This window comes from Mesocricetus auratus, unplaced genomic scaffold, assembly GCF_017639785.1.
Source record: "Mesocricetus auratus isolate SY011 unplaced genomic scaffold, BCM_Maur_2.0 Super-Scaffold_100028, whole genome shotgun sequence".
Taxonomy (NCBI): Eukaryota; Metazoa; Chordata; class Mammalia; order Rodentia; family Cricetidae; genus Mesocricetus; species Mesocricetus auratus.
Window position 1 is genome coordinate 21,484,111 of NW_024429209.1, and position 14,572 is coordinate 21,498,682.

Below are 14,572 nucleotides of genomic sequence, written 5' to 3' on the forward strand. Positions count from 1 at the left end.
CATTTTGGACTCCTCTATTGAGAATTCTCTATTTAGTTCTGTAACTCACTTTTTAACTGGATCCTTTGGTGTTTTGGAGACTTTCTTCTTGAGTTCTTTGTAAATTTTAGAAATCAGTCCTCTGTCAGATGTGGGGTTAGTGAATATCTTTTCCCATTCTGTGGGCTGCCTTTTTGTCTTGTTGACTGTGTCCTTTGCCTTACAGAAGCTTCTCCGTTTCAGGAGGTACCATGTATTGATTGTTGACCTCAGTGTCTATGCTACTGGTGTTATGTTCAGGAAGCTGTCTTCTGTACTAATTCGTTCAAGGGTACCTCCCACTTTCTCTTCGAAGAGGTTCAGTGTGGCTGGACTTATGTTGAGGTCTTTGATCCACTTGGATTTAAGTTTTGTGCATGGCGATAGACATGGATCTATCCACATTCTTCTACATGCCAGCATCCAGTTATGCCAGCACCATTTGTTGAAGATGCTTTCTTTTTTTTCCATTGTATATTTTTAGCTTCTTTTTCAAAGATCAGATGTTCATACATGTATGGGTTAATATCAGGGTGTTCAATTCGATTCCATTGGTCTACCTGTCTATTTTTGTGCCAATACCAAACTGTTTTCAGGACTATAGTTCTATAATAGAGCTTGAAATCAGGGATGGTGATGCCTCCAGACATTGCTTTGTCGAATAGGGTTGTTTTGGCTATCCTGGGTCTTTTGTTTTTCCACATAAAGTTGATTATTGTTCTTTCAAGGTCTGTGAAGAATTGTGCTGGGATTTTAATGGGGATTGCATTGAATTTGTAGATTGCTTTTGGCAAGATTGCCATTTTTACTATGTTGATCCTACCTATCCAAGAGAATGAGAGATCTTTCCATCTTCTGGTGTCTTCTTTAATTTCTTTCTTTAAAGACTCCATGTTCTTGCTATACAGGTCTTTCACTTGTTTGGCTAGCGTTACCCCAAGGTATTTCATGTTGTTTGTGGCAATTGTAAGGGGTGATGTTTCTCTGATTTCTTTCTTAGTCCTTTTATTGTCTGTATATAGCAAGGCTACGAATTTTCTTGAGTTGATCTTGTATCCTCCCACTTTGCTGAAAGTACTTATCAGCTGTAGGAGTTCCCTGATAGAGTTTTTTGGGTCACTTATATAAACTATCATATCATCTGCAAATAGTGAAAGTTTGACTTCTTCCTTTCCAATTTGTATTCCCTTGATCTCCTTTTGTTGTCCTATTGCTCTTGCTAGAACTTCAAGTACAATATTGAAGAGATATGGAGAGAGCAGACAGCCTTGTCTTGTTCTTGACTTTAGAGGAATTGCGTTGAGTTTCTCTCTATTTAGTTTGATGTTGTCTGTTGGTTTGCTGTATATAGCTTTTATTGTGTTTAGGTGTGTTCATGTTATCCTGGATCTCTCCAAGACCTTTATCATGAAGGGGTGTTGGATTTTGTTAAAGGCTTTTTCAGCATCTAGTGAGATGATCATGTGATTTTTGTTTTTCAGTTTGTTTATATGGTGGATTACATTGATGGATTTTCATATGTTGAACCATCCCTGCATCCCTGGGATGAAACCTACTTGATCATGGTGGATGATTGTTTTGATGTGTTCTTGAATCCGATTTGCTAGTATTTTATTGAGTATTTTTGCAACAATGTTCATGCGGGATACTGGTCTGAACTTCTCTTTCTTAGTTGTGTCTTTGTGTGTCTTGGGTATCAAGGTTATTGAAGCCTCATAGAAGGAGTTTGGCAAATACCCTTCTGCTTCTATTGCATAGAATACTTTGAGAAGAATTGGTATAAGCTGTTCTTTGAATTTCTGGTAGAACTCTGCACTGAGGCCTTCTGGCCCTGGGCTTTTTCTTTTTTAATTGGGAGACTTTTGATGACTGCTTCTATTTCCATAGGGGTTATAGGTCTATTTAAATTGCTTATCTGTTCTTGATTTATTTTTGGCAAGTGATAGCTATCCAGAAAATTGTTCATTTCCTTTAAATTTTCCAAGTATGACCTGATGATTCTCTGAATTTCTTCAGTGTCTGTTGTTATGACCCCTTTTCGCTTCTGATTTTGTTAATTTGCATGTTCACATTCTGCCGTTTGGTAAGTCTGGATAAAATTTGTCTATCTTGTTGATTTTCTCAAAGAACCAACTCTTTGTTACATTGATTCTTTGTATTGTTTTTCTAGTTTATACTTTATTGATTTCAGCCCTCAGTTTGATTATTTCATGGCATCTACTCCTCCTGGATTAGTTTGCTTCTTTGAGTTCTAGAGATTTCAGCTGTGCTGTTAATTATCTAGTGTAACTATTTTCCAGTTTATTCATGTGGGCGCTCAGTGCTATGAACTTTCTTCATAGAACTGCTTTCAAATTGTCCCATAACTTAGGGTATGTTGTGTCTTACATTCTCATTGAATTCTAGGAAGTCTTTAATTTCTTTTTTATTTCTTCATTGATCCAAGAATGGTGCAACTGTGCATTATTCAATTTCCTTGAGTTTGTATAGTTTCTGCAATTTGTGTTGTTGTTGAATTCTAATTTTAACGCATGGTGGTCTGGGAAGATGCATGGAGTCATTCCAGTTTTTTGTACCTGTTGAGGTTTGCTATGTTGCTAAGTATGTGGTCAATTTTTGAGAAGGCTCCATGTGGCACTGAGAAGAAATTATATTCTTTTTTATTTGAATGGGATGTTCTATGGATGTCTGTTAATCCCAATTGGGTCATAACTTCTATTACACCCTTTGCTTCTTTGTCAGTTTCTGTCTGGTATCCCTGTCTAGTGGTGAGAGTGGGGTGTTGAAGTCTCCCTCTATAAGTGTCTGGGGCTTTATATTTGATTTGAGTTTTAGTAATGTTTCTTTTATGAATGTGGATGCCTTTGTATTTGGGGCATAGATGTTCAGAATTGCAACTTCATCTTGTTCCATACTCCTGTGATGAGTATGAAATGACTTCCTTCACCCCTTTTGATTGATTTTAGTTTAAAGTCTAATTTGTAGATATTAGCATTGCTACCCCCACTTGTTTCTTGGGACCATTTGATTGGAAAATCTTTTTCCAATGCTTAACTCTGAGGTAATGTCTGTCTTTGAGGCTGAGGTGTGTTTCTTGTATGCAGCAGGTTCTGTCTTTGAATCCATTCTGTTAGCCTGTGTCTTTTTTATGGGCAAGTTAAGACCATTAATATTGAGGGATATTATTGACCATTGATTGCTCATTCTTGTTTGTTTTGGAATGGTTGTTGTTGGTGGAATTATATGTGGATTTCCACCCCTTTTTTCTTTTGGCTGTTGATAAAGTGGGATTATCTATTGCCTATGTTTTTCTGGTTGTAGTTAACTTCCTTGGGTTGGAGTTTTCCTTCCAGAATTTTCTATAGGTCTGGGTTAGTGGATATTTATTGTTTGAATCTGGTTTTGTCATAGAATATCTTGTTTTCTCCATCTATAGTGATTGAAAGCTTTGCTGGGTATAATAGTCTAGGCTGGCATCTGTGGTCTCTTAGTGTTGGTAGAACATCTATCCAGGACCTTCTGACTTCCATGGAGAAGTCAGGTGTAATTCTGATATGTTTGCCTTTATATGTTACTTGACCTTTTTCCTTAGCTGCTCTTAATCTTCTTTCTTTATTCTGTATGTTAGGGGTCTTGATTATTGTGTGGCAAGGGGACTTTTTTTGTGGTCCACTGTATTTTGTGTTCTGAAAGCTTCTTGTACCTTCATTGGCATGTCTTTCTTTAGGTTGGGAAAGTTTTCTTCTATGATTTTATTGAATATGTTTTCTGCACCTTTGAGTTGGGTTTATTCACCTTCTTCTTTAACTATTATTCTTAGGTTTAGTCTTTTCATGGTGTCCCATATTTCCTAGATATTTTGTGTTAGGGATTTGTTGGACTTGAGATTTTCTTTGGTCGATGAATCTCTTTCTCCTAGAGTATCTTCAATTCCTGAGATTCTCTCTTCTATCTCTTGTATTCTGTTTGTTATGCTTACATCTGTAGTACCTGATCCTTTGCCCAGCTTTTCTCTTTCCAGTCTTCCTTAAGACTGTGTGTGTGTGTGTGTGTGTGTTTTATTGTCTCTATTTCAGTCTTCAACCCTTTCACTGTTTAAATTGTTTCTTGCAATTTTTGCTTTGTCTTTCCTTCCATTTGTTGCATTTTTTGGATTTTTTGTTTTTTTTTCTTCCATATCTTGCATTTTTTTGGTTTGTTTTTTTTCTTCCATTTCTTGTTTTTTTTTTTTCATTTGTCTTTTCTTCCATTTGTTGCATTTTTTGGATTTTTGGTTTGTTTTTTCTTCCATATCTTGCATTTTTTTGGTTTGTTTTTTTCTTCCATTTCTTTAATGGATTTTCCTATATCCTCTTTGAGGGCCCCTACCATTTTCATGAAGCTGTCTTTAAGGTCATTCTCTCCTGCTTCATTTGCATTGAAATGTTCTAGTCTTGCTGGTGTGGAGTCTCTGACTGTGGTGGTGTCATATTTGTTTTTCTGTTGCTGAGTGTGTTTTTGTATTGTCTCCTTCCCATCCCTTCTTCTAGTGGGTGCAGAGAGATCCTCTTCCTGGCCTGTTGGTTAGGGAACCAGAGTTTCCTTTCAGTGGGTGCAAGCGAGTCCAACACTCTGGTAGTTCTCCTCTTCCTAGTCCTAGCCCTGGTCCTGTGGGTGGAGAAGAAGACCAGGAAAGTGGGGTGCATAGGTTCCCGCCAGGAAGGGGGAGGCTCAGTGGCGGTCTTCAGGCCCTGAGTCTCAGGGGGCCCAGAAGCAGCTGTGAGGACCTTCTAAAGTGGGTTGAGGTGGGAGCATGAAGCCCACAGGGCGCTGTCCTGTGCTCACTTGATTAGAGAAAGCAAGAGCCAGCCACTAGTGCTGGTCTTTGCTTCCTGACAGCATCTTTCCTCCGTGATGGACTGGGGACCCTTGAACTGTGAGCCACACTCACACTTCCGTATGCTGCTTTTGTCATTTTGTTTCGTCACAGCTGGGAAGCAAGCAGCTAATACATTTCTCGCCATCCCCCAGCCTGGGCAGGCATTGTGCTTGTTCCCTATGTCTCCAATGATGACCAGGGGCGTGCTCCTGCTCTTTCATGCAGGCAGTAGGATGGGACCTGGTACAGAGCCCATGTTTAGAAATCTGTTTGTCGAGCGAATGTCTGTGACGTGAGCCAGAGATACAGCAGAGGACTTGGTGACATGGGCCAGGACTGGGAATGGGCTGGCAGTGGGAGGCAAAAGAGCCTGCAATCCCTGTGAGGCGTGGCACCTTCAGTGTGAGTCACAAGCCCTCCCCAGATCTCAGCTCTGCTGTCTGTACAGGGGTAGCTACTCCAACTCCAGGATCGCCACCTTTGCACCCAGTACCTTGGAAAATGACGTGCCATTGCCTGAACGTTGTCACTGTTACCCTGCCACTTCAACCCTCCCCTTTCTCCTTTCTCTTCTCTCCCACAATCAAGTCTGGGGCTTTCAGGGAATCTGTATCAGAGAGGATTGTGTCAAGGAGCCCAGTGCTAAAGCCAGGACTTGGGCTCCAATCATGATCCAGGGCAAGCGCCTGTTGCTGGGTCCCTCATTTCCCCCTTTTGCACAAAGGAATCATCAGAGTCCTGTGGAGTTTGTGAGCTGTGGCATCCGTGATGCTGGGAACTGTAAGCCCTGGTCACTGTTCACATGCTGTAAGGGCAAACTGACAAACTGGCGAGACCACCTGTTCCCAGGCTTTTTGCATCAGGACACGCACCCCACATACAAGACGTCCGGGAGCACAGTTCATAGTTCCTCCCTCAGTCATGGACTTTTCGTCTCCCCGTGTGTCACTGAGCTCACAGGGCTGCTGCTTCAGACCCCGCAGGACATTAGGGGCGGGGAACAGGATGTAGCCGGGTCTGCAGGTAATACAAGGGGTGTGTGCTCTTCACGGGACTCACTCCATCCATCTCCTTGCGTGGTCATCTCCCATCTCTCACTGCAGGTTCATCAGTAGCTTCGTTGCTCTGAGGGTACAGTGTAAAGATTGTTCGTGTGGTCCATAACACAAATACAGGAATGGTGATTGGGGTGCTTTCCATCCGTGTTGTTGGGTGCTGCACCCTTCCCCCATGGGGGTCTACTGACCAGCTTGTGACAAGGAGCTTCTAGCAAAACACCTCTTGTCCCCTCCTTCCAGTTAAGCCTGAATACAAGTTCCTGTTTCCTGCCCATCCTTATTGTCTAAATTCAGGTTCCTGTTGTTCTCCCATCCTTTGCCAGAGGGCCCTGGGAATGTGAGCTCCTGACCTTGGTAGTTTTCCACTGCGCCTGCTTACTGGTATTTAATGGTCTGCTCCTGTTACAATAAATGTCACTCTCCTTGCAAGAACGAGCCGCTGTCTTTTGTCTTCATTTAAACCCTCAGCCCTTCGCCCGGATCATTGGGAAGTGTTGTAGCTGCAAAGCGCTCGCTACAGTTGGGGGTTCTCCCCCATCCTGCTTGCTTGTTAGTCTTCTGTCTTTTGTTACTATTGTCGCAGATGCCTCTGTATATGCCAGGGGCAGTGAAGAGCATATCAAAACCACACTGACTGCCACACGAGGGTGTCCATGGCCACGCAAAGGGCAACGCTGATGGTGAGGTGTCCCCCTCCTCATCCACGCACCAGGATCAGAGAGCTGATGTGATCACCAGCCAGGGCCACAGGTGCGGAAGATAACAGAGCCCTGCCTTGAATTCTGACCTACAGGATTTAATAGGGAGACTGAGAACAAGCAGGACCCTAAAGGGACCATCTCCAGGAAGCTGTGAGAAACCTGTTGTGTGCCTCATGATCAGGCTGCCCAGCAGCTTTCAGAGGGGAGAGCGATCAGGGAAGGGAAGGGCTTTGCTGTATTTTCCCTTCTACTCATCCTCTGACTCTTTCCTTCCCCCACCTTCCCTCTGCCTGCCTTTCTCCCTTCCTTCCTCCCTCCCTCCCTCCTCCCTCTCTCCCTCCTTCTTTCCTCCCTTCCTCCTTCCTTCCTTCCTTCCTCCTTCTTCCCTTTCTTCCTCCTTCCTCTCTTCCTTCCTCCTTCCTTCCTCCTTCCTCCCTTCCTTCCTCCTTCCTTCCTTCCTCCTCCCTTTCTTCCTCCTTCCTCCCTCCCTTCCTCCTTCATCCCTTCCTCCTTCATCCCTTCCTTCCTCCTTCCTCCTTCCTTCCTCCCTTCCTTCCTCCTTCCTTCCTCCTTCCTCCCTTCCTCCTTCCTTCCTCCCTTCCTCCTTCCTTCCTCCATTCCTCCTTCCTTCCTCCTTCCTCCTTCCTTCCTCCCTTCCTCCTTCCTTCCTCCCTTCCTCCTTCCTTCCTCCTTCCTTCCTTCCTCCTTCCTTCCTCCTTCCTTCCTTCTCCCTTCCTTCCTCCTTCCTCCTTCCTTCCCTCTCTTTCTTCCTTTCTTTCTTTCTTTCTTCAGGGTCTCCCTCCATAGCCCAATTTTGCATGAAGCTCACTGTGCATTACAGGTGCAGATGCAGGCTTACCCGGAACTCACAGTCCTTCTGCCTCAACTTCCTGGGTGCTAGAATTATAGATGTGTGCTCTCTCTCAAGGCTGGGGGATTCTTTTTAAAAAGTGTTTATTTGTGTTATGTCTATGAGTGTTTTGCCTGCATGTATAGAAATGTACCACACATGTAGAGCCCATGAAGTCAGGAGAGGGCATCATACCCCCTGGAACTGGAGTTGCAGATGGTTGTGAGCTGCCACGTGTGTGCTGGGAACCAAACCCTGTCCCCTGCAAGAGCAGCAAGTGTTCTCAACCACAAAGCCACTCTCTGTCTCTTGGCTTGGTTTGAGGAGAAACATGGGCATGTTATGTCTGCTGTCATGTGTGGGTGTGCACTGTGTTACGAGGGAAGCCCATGTGTTAGTGTGTTGGAGGCCTGGAGTTTGGCATCTGGTGCTTTTTTGGGGTGGGGATCATTTCCACCTTCTGTCTTGAGGCAGGGTCTCTCACTTGAACCCACAACTCATTGATTTGACTATCTAGCTAGCTAGGTTGCTCAGGGAATCCCATCTCTTCCCTCTGCATGCTGGGATTATAGACAGGACAACAAGCATGGAACTGGGGACTGGAACTCCCTGTCGCCAAGACTGAACTCATGAACCATTTCCCTAGCCTGAGGGTTTTGCTCTGGACACCACCTTTGGTAGTCACATGGGCAGAGCCTTCAAAACCTTGTCTGATGCAGTTCCTCTTAATGGCCAGCAGAGGGCAGAGCTGGCTGCTTGCTCACCCCATGTAAGGAAGTGGTTGACTCTTGGCTGAAGTTTCCAACTTTGGGCATTCCTGTCTTTTGTACATCAGTAGCTGACCCCTTAGATTCAGCCAAAGTTGTGGCTTGAGGAGTTTTTCCCAAGCATCTGAAGGTACCTGGTTCTGTTTTTTCAAATCAAGGATAAAGAGAAATCACTGGGTTGTTGGGGTCCTCTGTGTGTGTGTGCGCATGTAACTGTGTATGTATATGTGTATGTGAATGTCTGTGTGTATATGTGTGTGTGATTTTGTGTGTGAATGTATGTGTATGTGTGTATCTGTGTGGGTGAGAATGTGTGTATGTGTGTATGCATGTGTAAGTGTGTGTATGTGTTAGTGAGTGTGTGAATGTATGTGTAAGTGTGTGTGAATGTATGTGTGTGAGTATCTGTGTGTATGTGTGTGTGAATGTATATGTGAATGTGTGTGAGTATCTGTGTATCTGTGTGTTTCTCTGTGTGTGTGTGAATGTATGTGTGTGTATGAGTGTATGTGTGTGTGTGAGTGTGTGTGTGTGTGGTCCTTTGGACTAAGTGGAACTGAGCTGGAGTAGTCTCTCAGGTCACATGGAGCTGGAGCCTCGATTCTGTGATGTCAGGGCTTGTGTGACCAGACACCCCCGTATGTATCCCTTCTACTGTCTGGCTAACAACATTATTCCCCAGACCCTGACCACATGCCAGGCACTGGCAGGCAAACAAACTTCTCAGAAATCCTTGTGTAGCTGACATTACTTCCCCACCCTGAGAGGGTGGCTTGAACTGTCATCTCTCTAGGACGCCGAGATACTTAGTTCCTTGTGTGAAGGAGATAAAGTCTCAAGGGGCCATCTGTATGCTCGCCACTGCATGGTGTCTGGGCTGTGAGAAGGGGCAGGATTTGTGACACACAGCTGGATCAGTGAAGTGGGTTTAGCTAGCATTGGCAGGAGCAGGCTCTGTAGGGGAGCAGCCTCCGGGTTGCAGATGTGGAGGGCTGGGGGTGGGGAGGACTGGGGTGGACGTTTTCCGCTCACACTGTCAACATCGACACTTGGATCAGGGGAAGGTGTGCATGCAACCCAGCCTCACCCCAGGGGAAGGCAATCCTCCATGGGTTTGAGAGTCTGGGGTCCCAGCCATGGCTCTACCCATGTCAACAGCACACACTCACCCGGGAGGTCACTCGCCCAGGAGGTCACTCGCCCAGGAGGTCACTCACCCGGGGCTTGGGAACTTCAGCTGTTTACTCCCTACAGCTCACATCATGGCTGTGCCTGCTGTCAGCGAGCACAGACCTGTAGCTGTTGGGGTAGAGCGTTGTCGCACAAGTTGTGGGAGCCATTGTCAACACTGGGCCAGGACTCACCACTAGACCTCAAGTCATTTCATGGACCATCACAGAAGGGTACACATGTGTTCACGCTACAGGTGTGGGAATGTGGGCCCTGAGCAGGGTGGCCCAGCCGTGTAATCCTGGGGCAGGACAGGTCTGTCTTACTGTATAGTTTGTGCCTTTACCACTGCCCCGACTGATGGAGCCAAAACCCCTGTGCCACCCTGCTGTGCCCTTCTCTAATCCTCCTGCCCCCCATCTGCTGTCACTTTTAGACTTGATTTCCCCCGCCAGTAGAGTTCATCAAGATACCAGATCTGCCTTCTGTGCCCCCCTCTCGCCCACTTCTCTGCAGCTAGCCTCTGACTCCTGCTGTAGGCAAGTTTGACAGCCTCCTATTCTGCCTCCATGCTCCCTTTCTACCCAAATGGTGACTCCCCAAAGGCAGCCAAAGGGCTCTTCAGAGACATGTCCCTGTCACTAGTGACTTTTTCCATCCTTAGAACAAAAGGCAACCTTCAAGGAAGACGCAGGATGAAGGAGCTGGGCCCTGCAAGATGACACAGAGCAGTAGGTATCCCTGCCTCTCTGCAGAGATAACAGAACTCTCTGCTATCCCTCTTGTGATCTTCGCCCTGGATCTTCCCTATGTCTGGGGTCCCCTCTCCAGGACTTGACTGGCTGGTTTTCTCAAGTCTCTGTTCCCTGAAGTCACTTCTTCTGACTAGGCTCACTTCTCCTCTAGGGAGGTCCCTTGACCTCATTGCACGCTTGTGAGTTCTCCTTAGAGTTTGACCAAACCAAGGCTGGGTCTTGACTGTTCACTGTGGTTTTCTGGGGAACCATACGTTTGGGCACAAAGGTGGATGCTCAGGAAATCTGAGGGCTGGGCGGGCACACCCATGGATCTGCACTCTGTAAGAATGAAGCCAGAGATGGCTCAGCAGTTAAGAGCTCTGGCTGCTGTTCCAGAGGACCCAGGTTCAACTCCCAGCACCTACACGGCCGCACACAACTGCCTGTAGCTCCAGTTCCAGGTGATCTGATGTCTTCACGCAGACATACATGCAGGAAAATGAGTGCACATGAAATAAAAATAAATTTTTAAAAAATGCAGCCAGTTTGAACAATGTGGGAAGGTCCTCGTGGGCTTTTCCTTATCTCTTCTGTCAACAGGGCAGGGCCAGCCACACAAGGGTCTGTCACACAGTTCAGAAAAACGCGCAGCTCAGAATGCAAGTGCTTTATCTCTGGAGTCTCCCATACAACACCGTGGGACCGTGAGCAAACAGAAAGAGAACTTGTCGGGACTCTACCCCGTCAACAGTCCCTCAGCACAGTTCTCTACTTACATACAGTAATGGGTTTCATTATGACACTGTCATACATGTACACAGAATATCTGGGGATATGTACTTGAGTCTGTGTGCACACGTGTGTGTGCGCGCACACGCACACGTGCACGCACAGTGTTTCAGTATCTCATTCCTGAAGGTATACTAGGACCAACTGTACTGAGCCTGCCTTACCCCAGCTCCTAGGGCATCAGCATTAGTGTGTGTGTGCACACGTGTGTGTGTGTGTGTGTGTGTGTGTGTGTGTGTGTGCTATCTCAGCATCTCGTTCCTGAAGGTATACTAGGACCAACTGTACTGAGCCTGCTTTACTCCAGCTCCTAGGGCATCAGCATTAGTGTGTGTGTGCACATGTGTGTGTGTGTGTGCACTGAAGGTATACTAGGACCAACTGTACTGAGCCTGCCTAACGCCAGCTCCTAGGACATCAGCATTAGTCCTCAGGGCTTCCTTGAGTTGGGAAAACAGTTTTGTGTTTTCTAACCCAGGATTCCATTGATGTTCACTTAATGGACATCCCTTTGATTCTGAGTGGAGCCAGATAAGAGCTTCAGCGGGGGGGGAGTACGGCACCCAGACATACTTCAGATCCAAGCCCAGCCTGACACCTGTAGGCACATCTTAAAAGAAAAAAAATACTAAAATAATTGACACATTACAAAGCTTGTCCATATAGCATATAGTGTTCTGTAGATTTTTAGAGGATGTACACAGCCAGGGGATGTTAAACACAAGAATCACGAGAGGAAAGCCAGCTCCACAATTTTTGAGACGAATCTGAAGCAAGCTTTAATCAACTACTGGCCAGCATGATGGACACTGGCCAGGACCATTCTGGATTTCCCAGAATATGGTGACAAGTCACATTTTGCAGAAACTTACAAAGGCAAGCACCCAAGGTTACCATATTTCCCAAGAGGTCCAATCAGGGGCAAGTGTACATCCTGAAGTGTTTCCTGCCCACATATCTCCTGCCCGCATGTGATCAAACACTCCAGTGTAGATGGGCCAAACAAACTTGTTTAGGGGAGTGAAAACATGTGGCTGTTATCTCCCATAAACAATAGCTTCCAGCACTTCAGAAACTGTCTGTCCTTGGGCAAAGGGCTTGCAGGTTAGAGGCATTTTTGTTTCATGGACCTCTTAGTCACAGTAATTAAAAGCTAACACATAACATTGAATCTCACAGCAGCTATTCCCACAGGCCAGTTTTAGACCATCCTGAGCATCTAGGGTCACCTCACATGATGCACCCATTTGGACATACGCTCCTGTCCTGACCCTACTCTGACCTAGGTACCCCCAAAGCTCAGCTCTTATTCTAGTGGGGTCAGAGGAGACCCCCTTCCAAGATTTTCACAGCTGGCTTTCTCAAGAGTGTTTCTCAAGGCCTGGCACACGGTGCCTCTTAGCATTTCACTGTTTTGTTTAGAAACAGGATTCCATTGTGCAGCCTACATCAGCTCCAAACTCTGGGCCTCTGGAGTGTGGGATTATAGGTCGGAGCCACCATATGATGTTTATCATTTGATAGACGTCTGGGCTGCCATCACGAAACATTGCCCATTGCTAGGTCATGGGGTGGAACGGATAGAGGGCTCCGTGTCTATTTTTATCATTTTGCCCAGGGAGCTTACAGAGGGGAAAGTGAGACTTTTACACAGACCCCTTGGGTTACTGAGGCTGGGGATTCCTTGGACAGGGGACTTAACACCCAGGAGGCCACATCCTCACAGTGCATGGGCTGGCCAGGGTCTGAGGGTGACCTACTGTAAAGGCCAAGGGCTTTCCTGTCTGTCACATGCCCAGTGACCAGCAGGGGTGGGGTGGTAAGATGCTTTGAATTTTAAAACATTTTTTTTTATTTTGGGACCCGAGCCATCACCTGCCTCGGGGGTGAAGTCTAACCATTTCTCCTTTCTCTGACTGTCCTCACCTTGGGCAGCTAGGTGACAGCATGGTTCCTGCCCCATTCCAATCCCTTACTGGACTTTCTTAGTTTTTCCTACTCCTGGGGGGAAGGGAGGAGCTACCCAACTCCAAGCACCTCTTAGGAAAGTGGGAATGACTCATTAGCACCTTAGGCGAGGGGAGAGGGGACCCCTGTGGTGTCCCCTCCTGTCCCTGGTTGTTTGCCTTAAAGGTGCCTGAAAGGCACCTATGCCCTCTTCATGGACTGAGGACCCCAGGAATGGGTAGAGGGCGCCCTGACCACGCACTCTCTACTACCCCCTTTCCATGAGCCATAGGTGAGGGTGACAAGACCATCCCCAAGAAAAGGGCCGGTTAACCAGAAGCCAGGAGTTCCTTGGATCTGCCTGGAAAGCGCATTCATGAGAGGCACCGCCCTCGCCTCAGGGCTCCTCCTCTCCTGTGGGCGGGAGTGGGGTGGGGGTGAGGAGAAGGAGGTCCCGCCAAAGCTTTCTGTCCTAGAGCACCAGGTATGGGGATGGGCGGATCATAACCCAAGATCCAGCGCCTAAGTCCCCCTGGCTTTGTGCAGTCCAGGTACTTGAGACCCCCCCTCCCCATGACCACTCATTTTCACTCCCAGCTCCGTGACGTCATGCCCCTCGCGTGGCATGATGGGAGAATCCTAATGTTTTCCAACAGATGCTCCAAGAACAGCTTTCAGATTAAAGCAATTGCAAGAGCAAAGATTCTCCTTTTTTCCCTTTTTTTTCCGGGGGGGTTGGGGGGTGGGTGGGGGGAGGGAGCGCCCCCAGACATTCCTGGACATCTCCCCCAGCCCCAAGCGCGCTATAAACACTGACAAGAAAAAGTTTTTATTTCCTGGTTCAACTTTTTTTTTTTCCCTCCTGGAATATAAACTGAAGAATGGGAATAAATACGAATAAATAACAAAGCGAGGCCGCGCACGCCAGGATGCGCCTGGCGGCAGCCTGCACAGCTTTTGTCTCCCCACCCTGAAGCCAGCCCAGGCGTCCTCCTCCGTTCTTTCCCTTTCCTGGTCCCTTTTGCTTTTCCTTTAAAAAAAAAAAGACACCCCCTCCAGCCCCCTCGCCGGTGACCTTGGCTGCCTAGGATGCTCTGATTCCCTGTCTCCCTCCAACTTGCCCCCGCACCGCCTTGCCCATGGCCGCATCCGAGGACGGCAGCAGCTGCCTTGTGTCGCGGGGCCGCTCGCAGAGTGACCCCAGCTTCCTCAGCGACTCTTCAGCCACCTCCACGGACGCCGGGGAGAACCCAGGTACCGGGCCAGGCGGGGGCGGCCAGGCGGGGTGGGGGAGACACGAGGCAGGTGGCACGGGGACCACTTCCCTAGGTGCCAGAGCTCCCCTCCTTCCCCGGGGGTGTGGGGGGATGGCCCGTTTCAAGCGCCACCAGGGCCCTAGGTTCCTGTCCCCATCACGGGGGAGGGGGGGAGAGGCTGGGGCGCCTTGGAGCCCTTTGTCCGGAGAGGAACCGCTTTGCTGGGTAGAGCTGGGTGCTCTGCAGTATGCCCCGTTCGCCGGCTGGTGGGCATCACATCAACAGGGGCTTGCTGCCCTGGGGTGCAGCTGACTGCCCGGGGGAAGGGTCCATGGGCCACCTCCGCCCAGGGTTGGTACCTACGCTGTCCTTCATCCAGGCCCTCCCGTGTTCCTGTGTTCTGCACCCCAAGGGTCAGGGT

General features: G+C 47.5%; 1 protein-coding gene across 2 annotated transcripts in view; it reads left to right on the forward strand.

Moving 5' to 3' along the window:
- Positions 1 to 14,572, forward strand: part of Phactr3 (phosphatase and actin regulator 3) — a 228,495-nt gene that overhangs the window by 18,398 nt on the left and 195,525 nt on the right. The window contains exon 1 of one of the 2 annotated variants that reach the window (XM_005074501.4): positions 13,652 to 14,149. The exons of the other annotated variant lie outside the window; for it this stretch is intronic. Coding sequence (XP_005074558.1) covers positions 14,035 to 14,149 — 115 coding nt within the window. The 5' untranslated portion in view covers positions 13,652 to 14,034. Of the gene's footprint in view, positions 1 to 13,651; positions 14,150 to 14,572 lie in introns of those variants that run through there. 2 annotated transcript variants of the gene reach the window in all.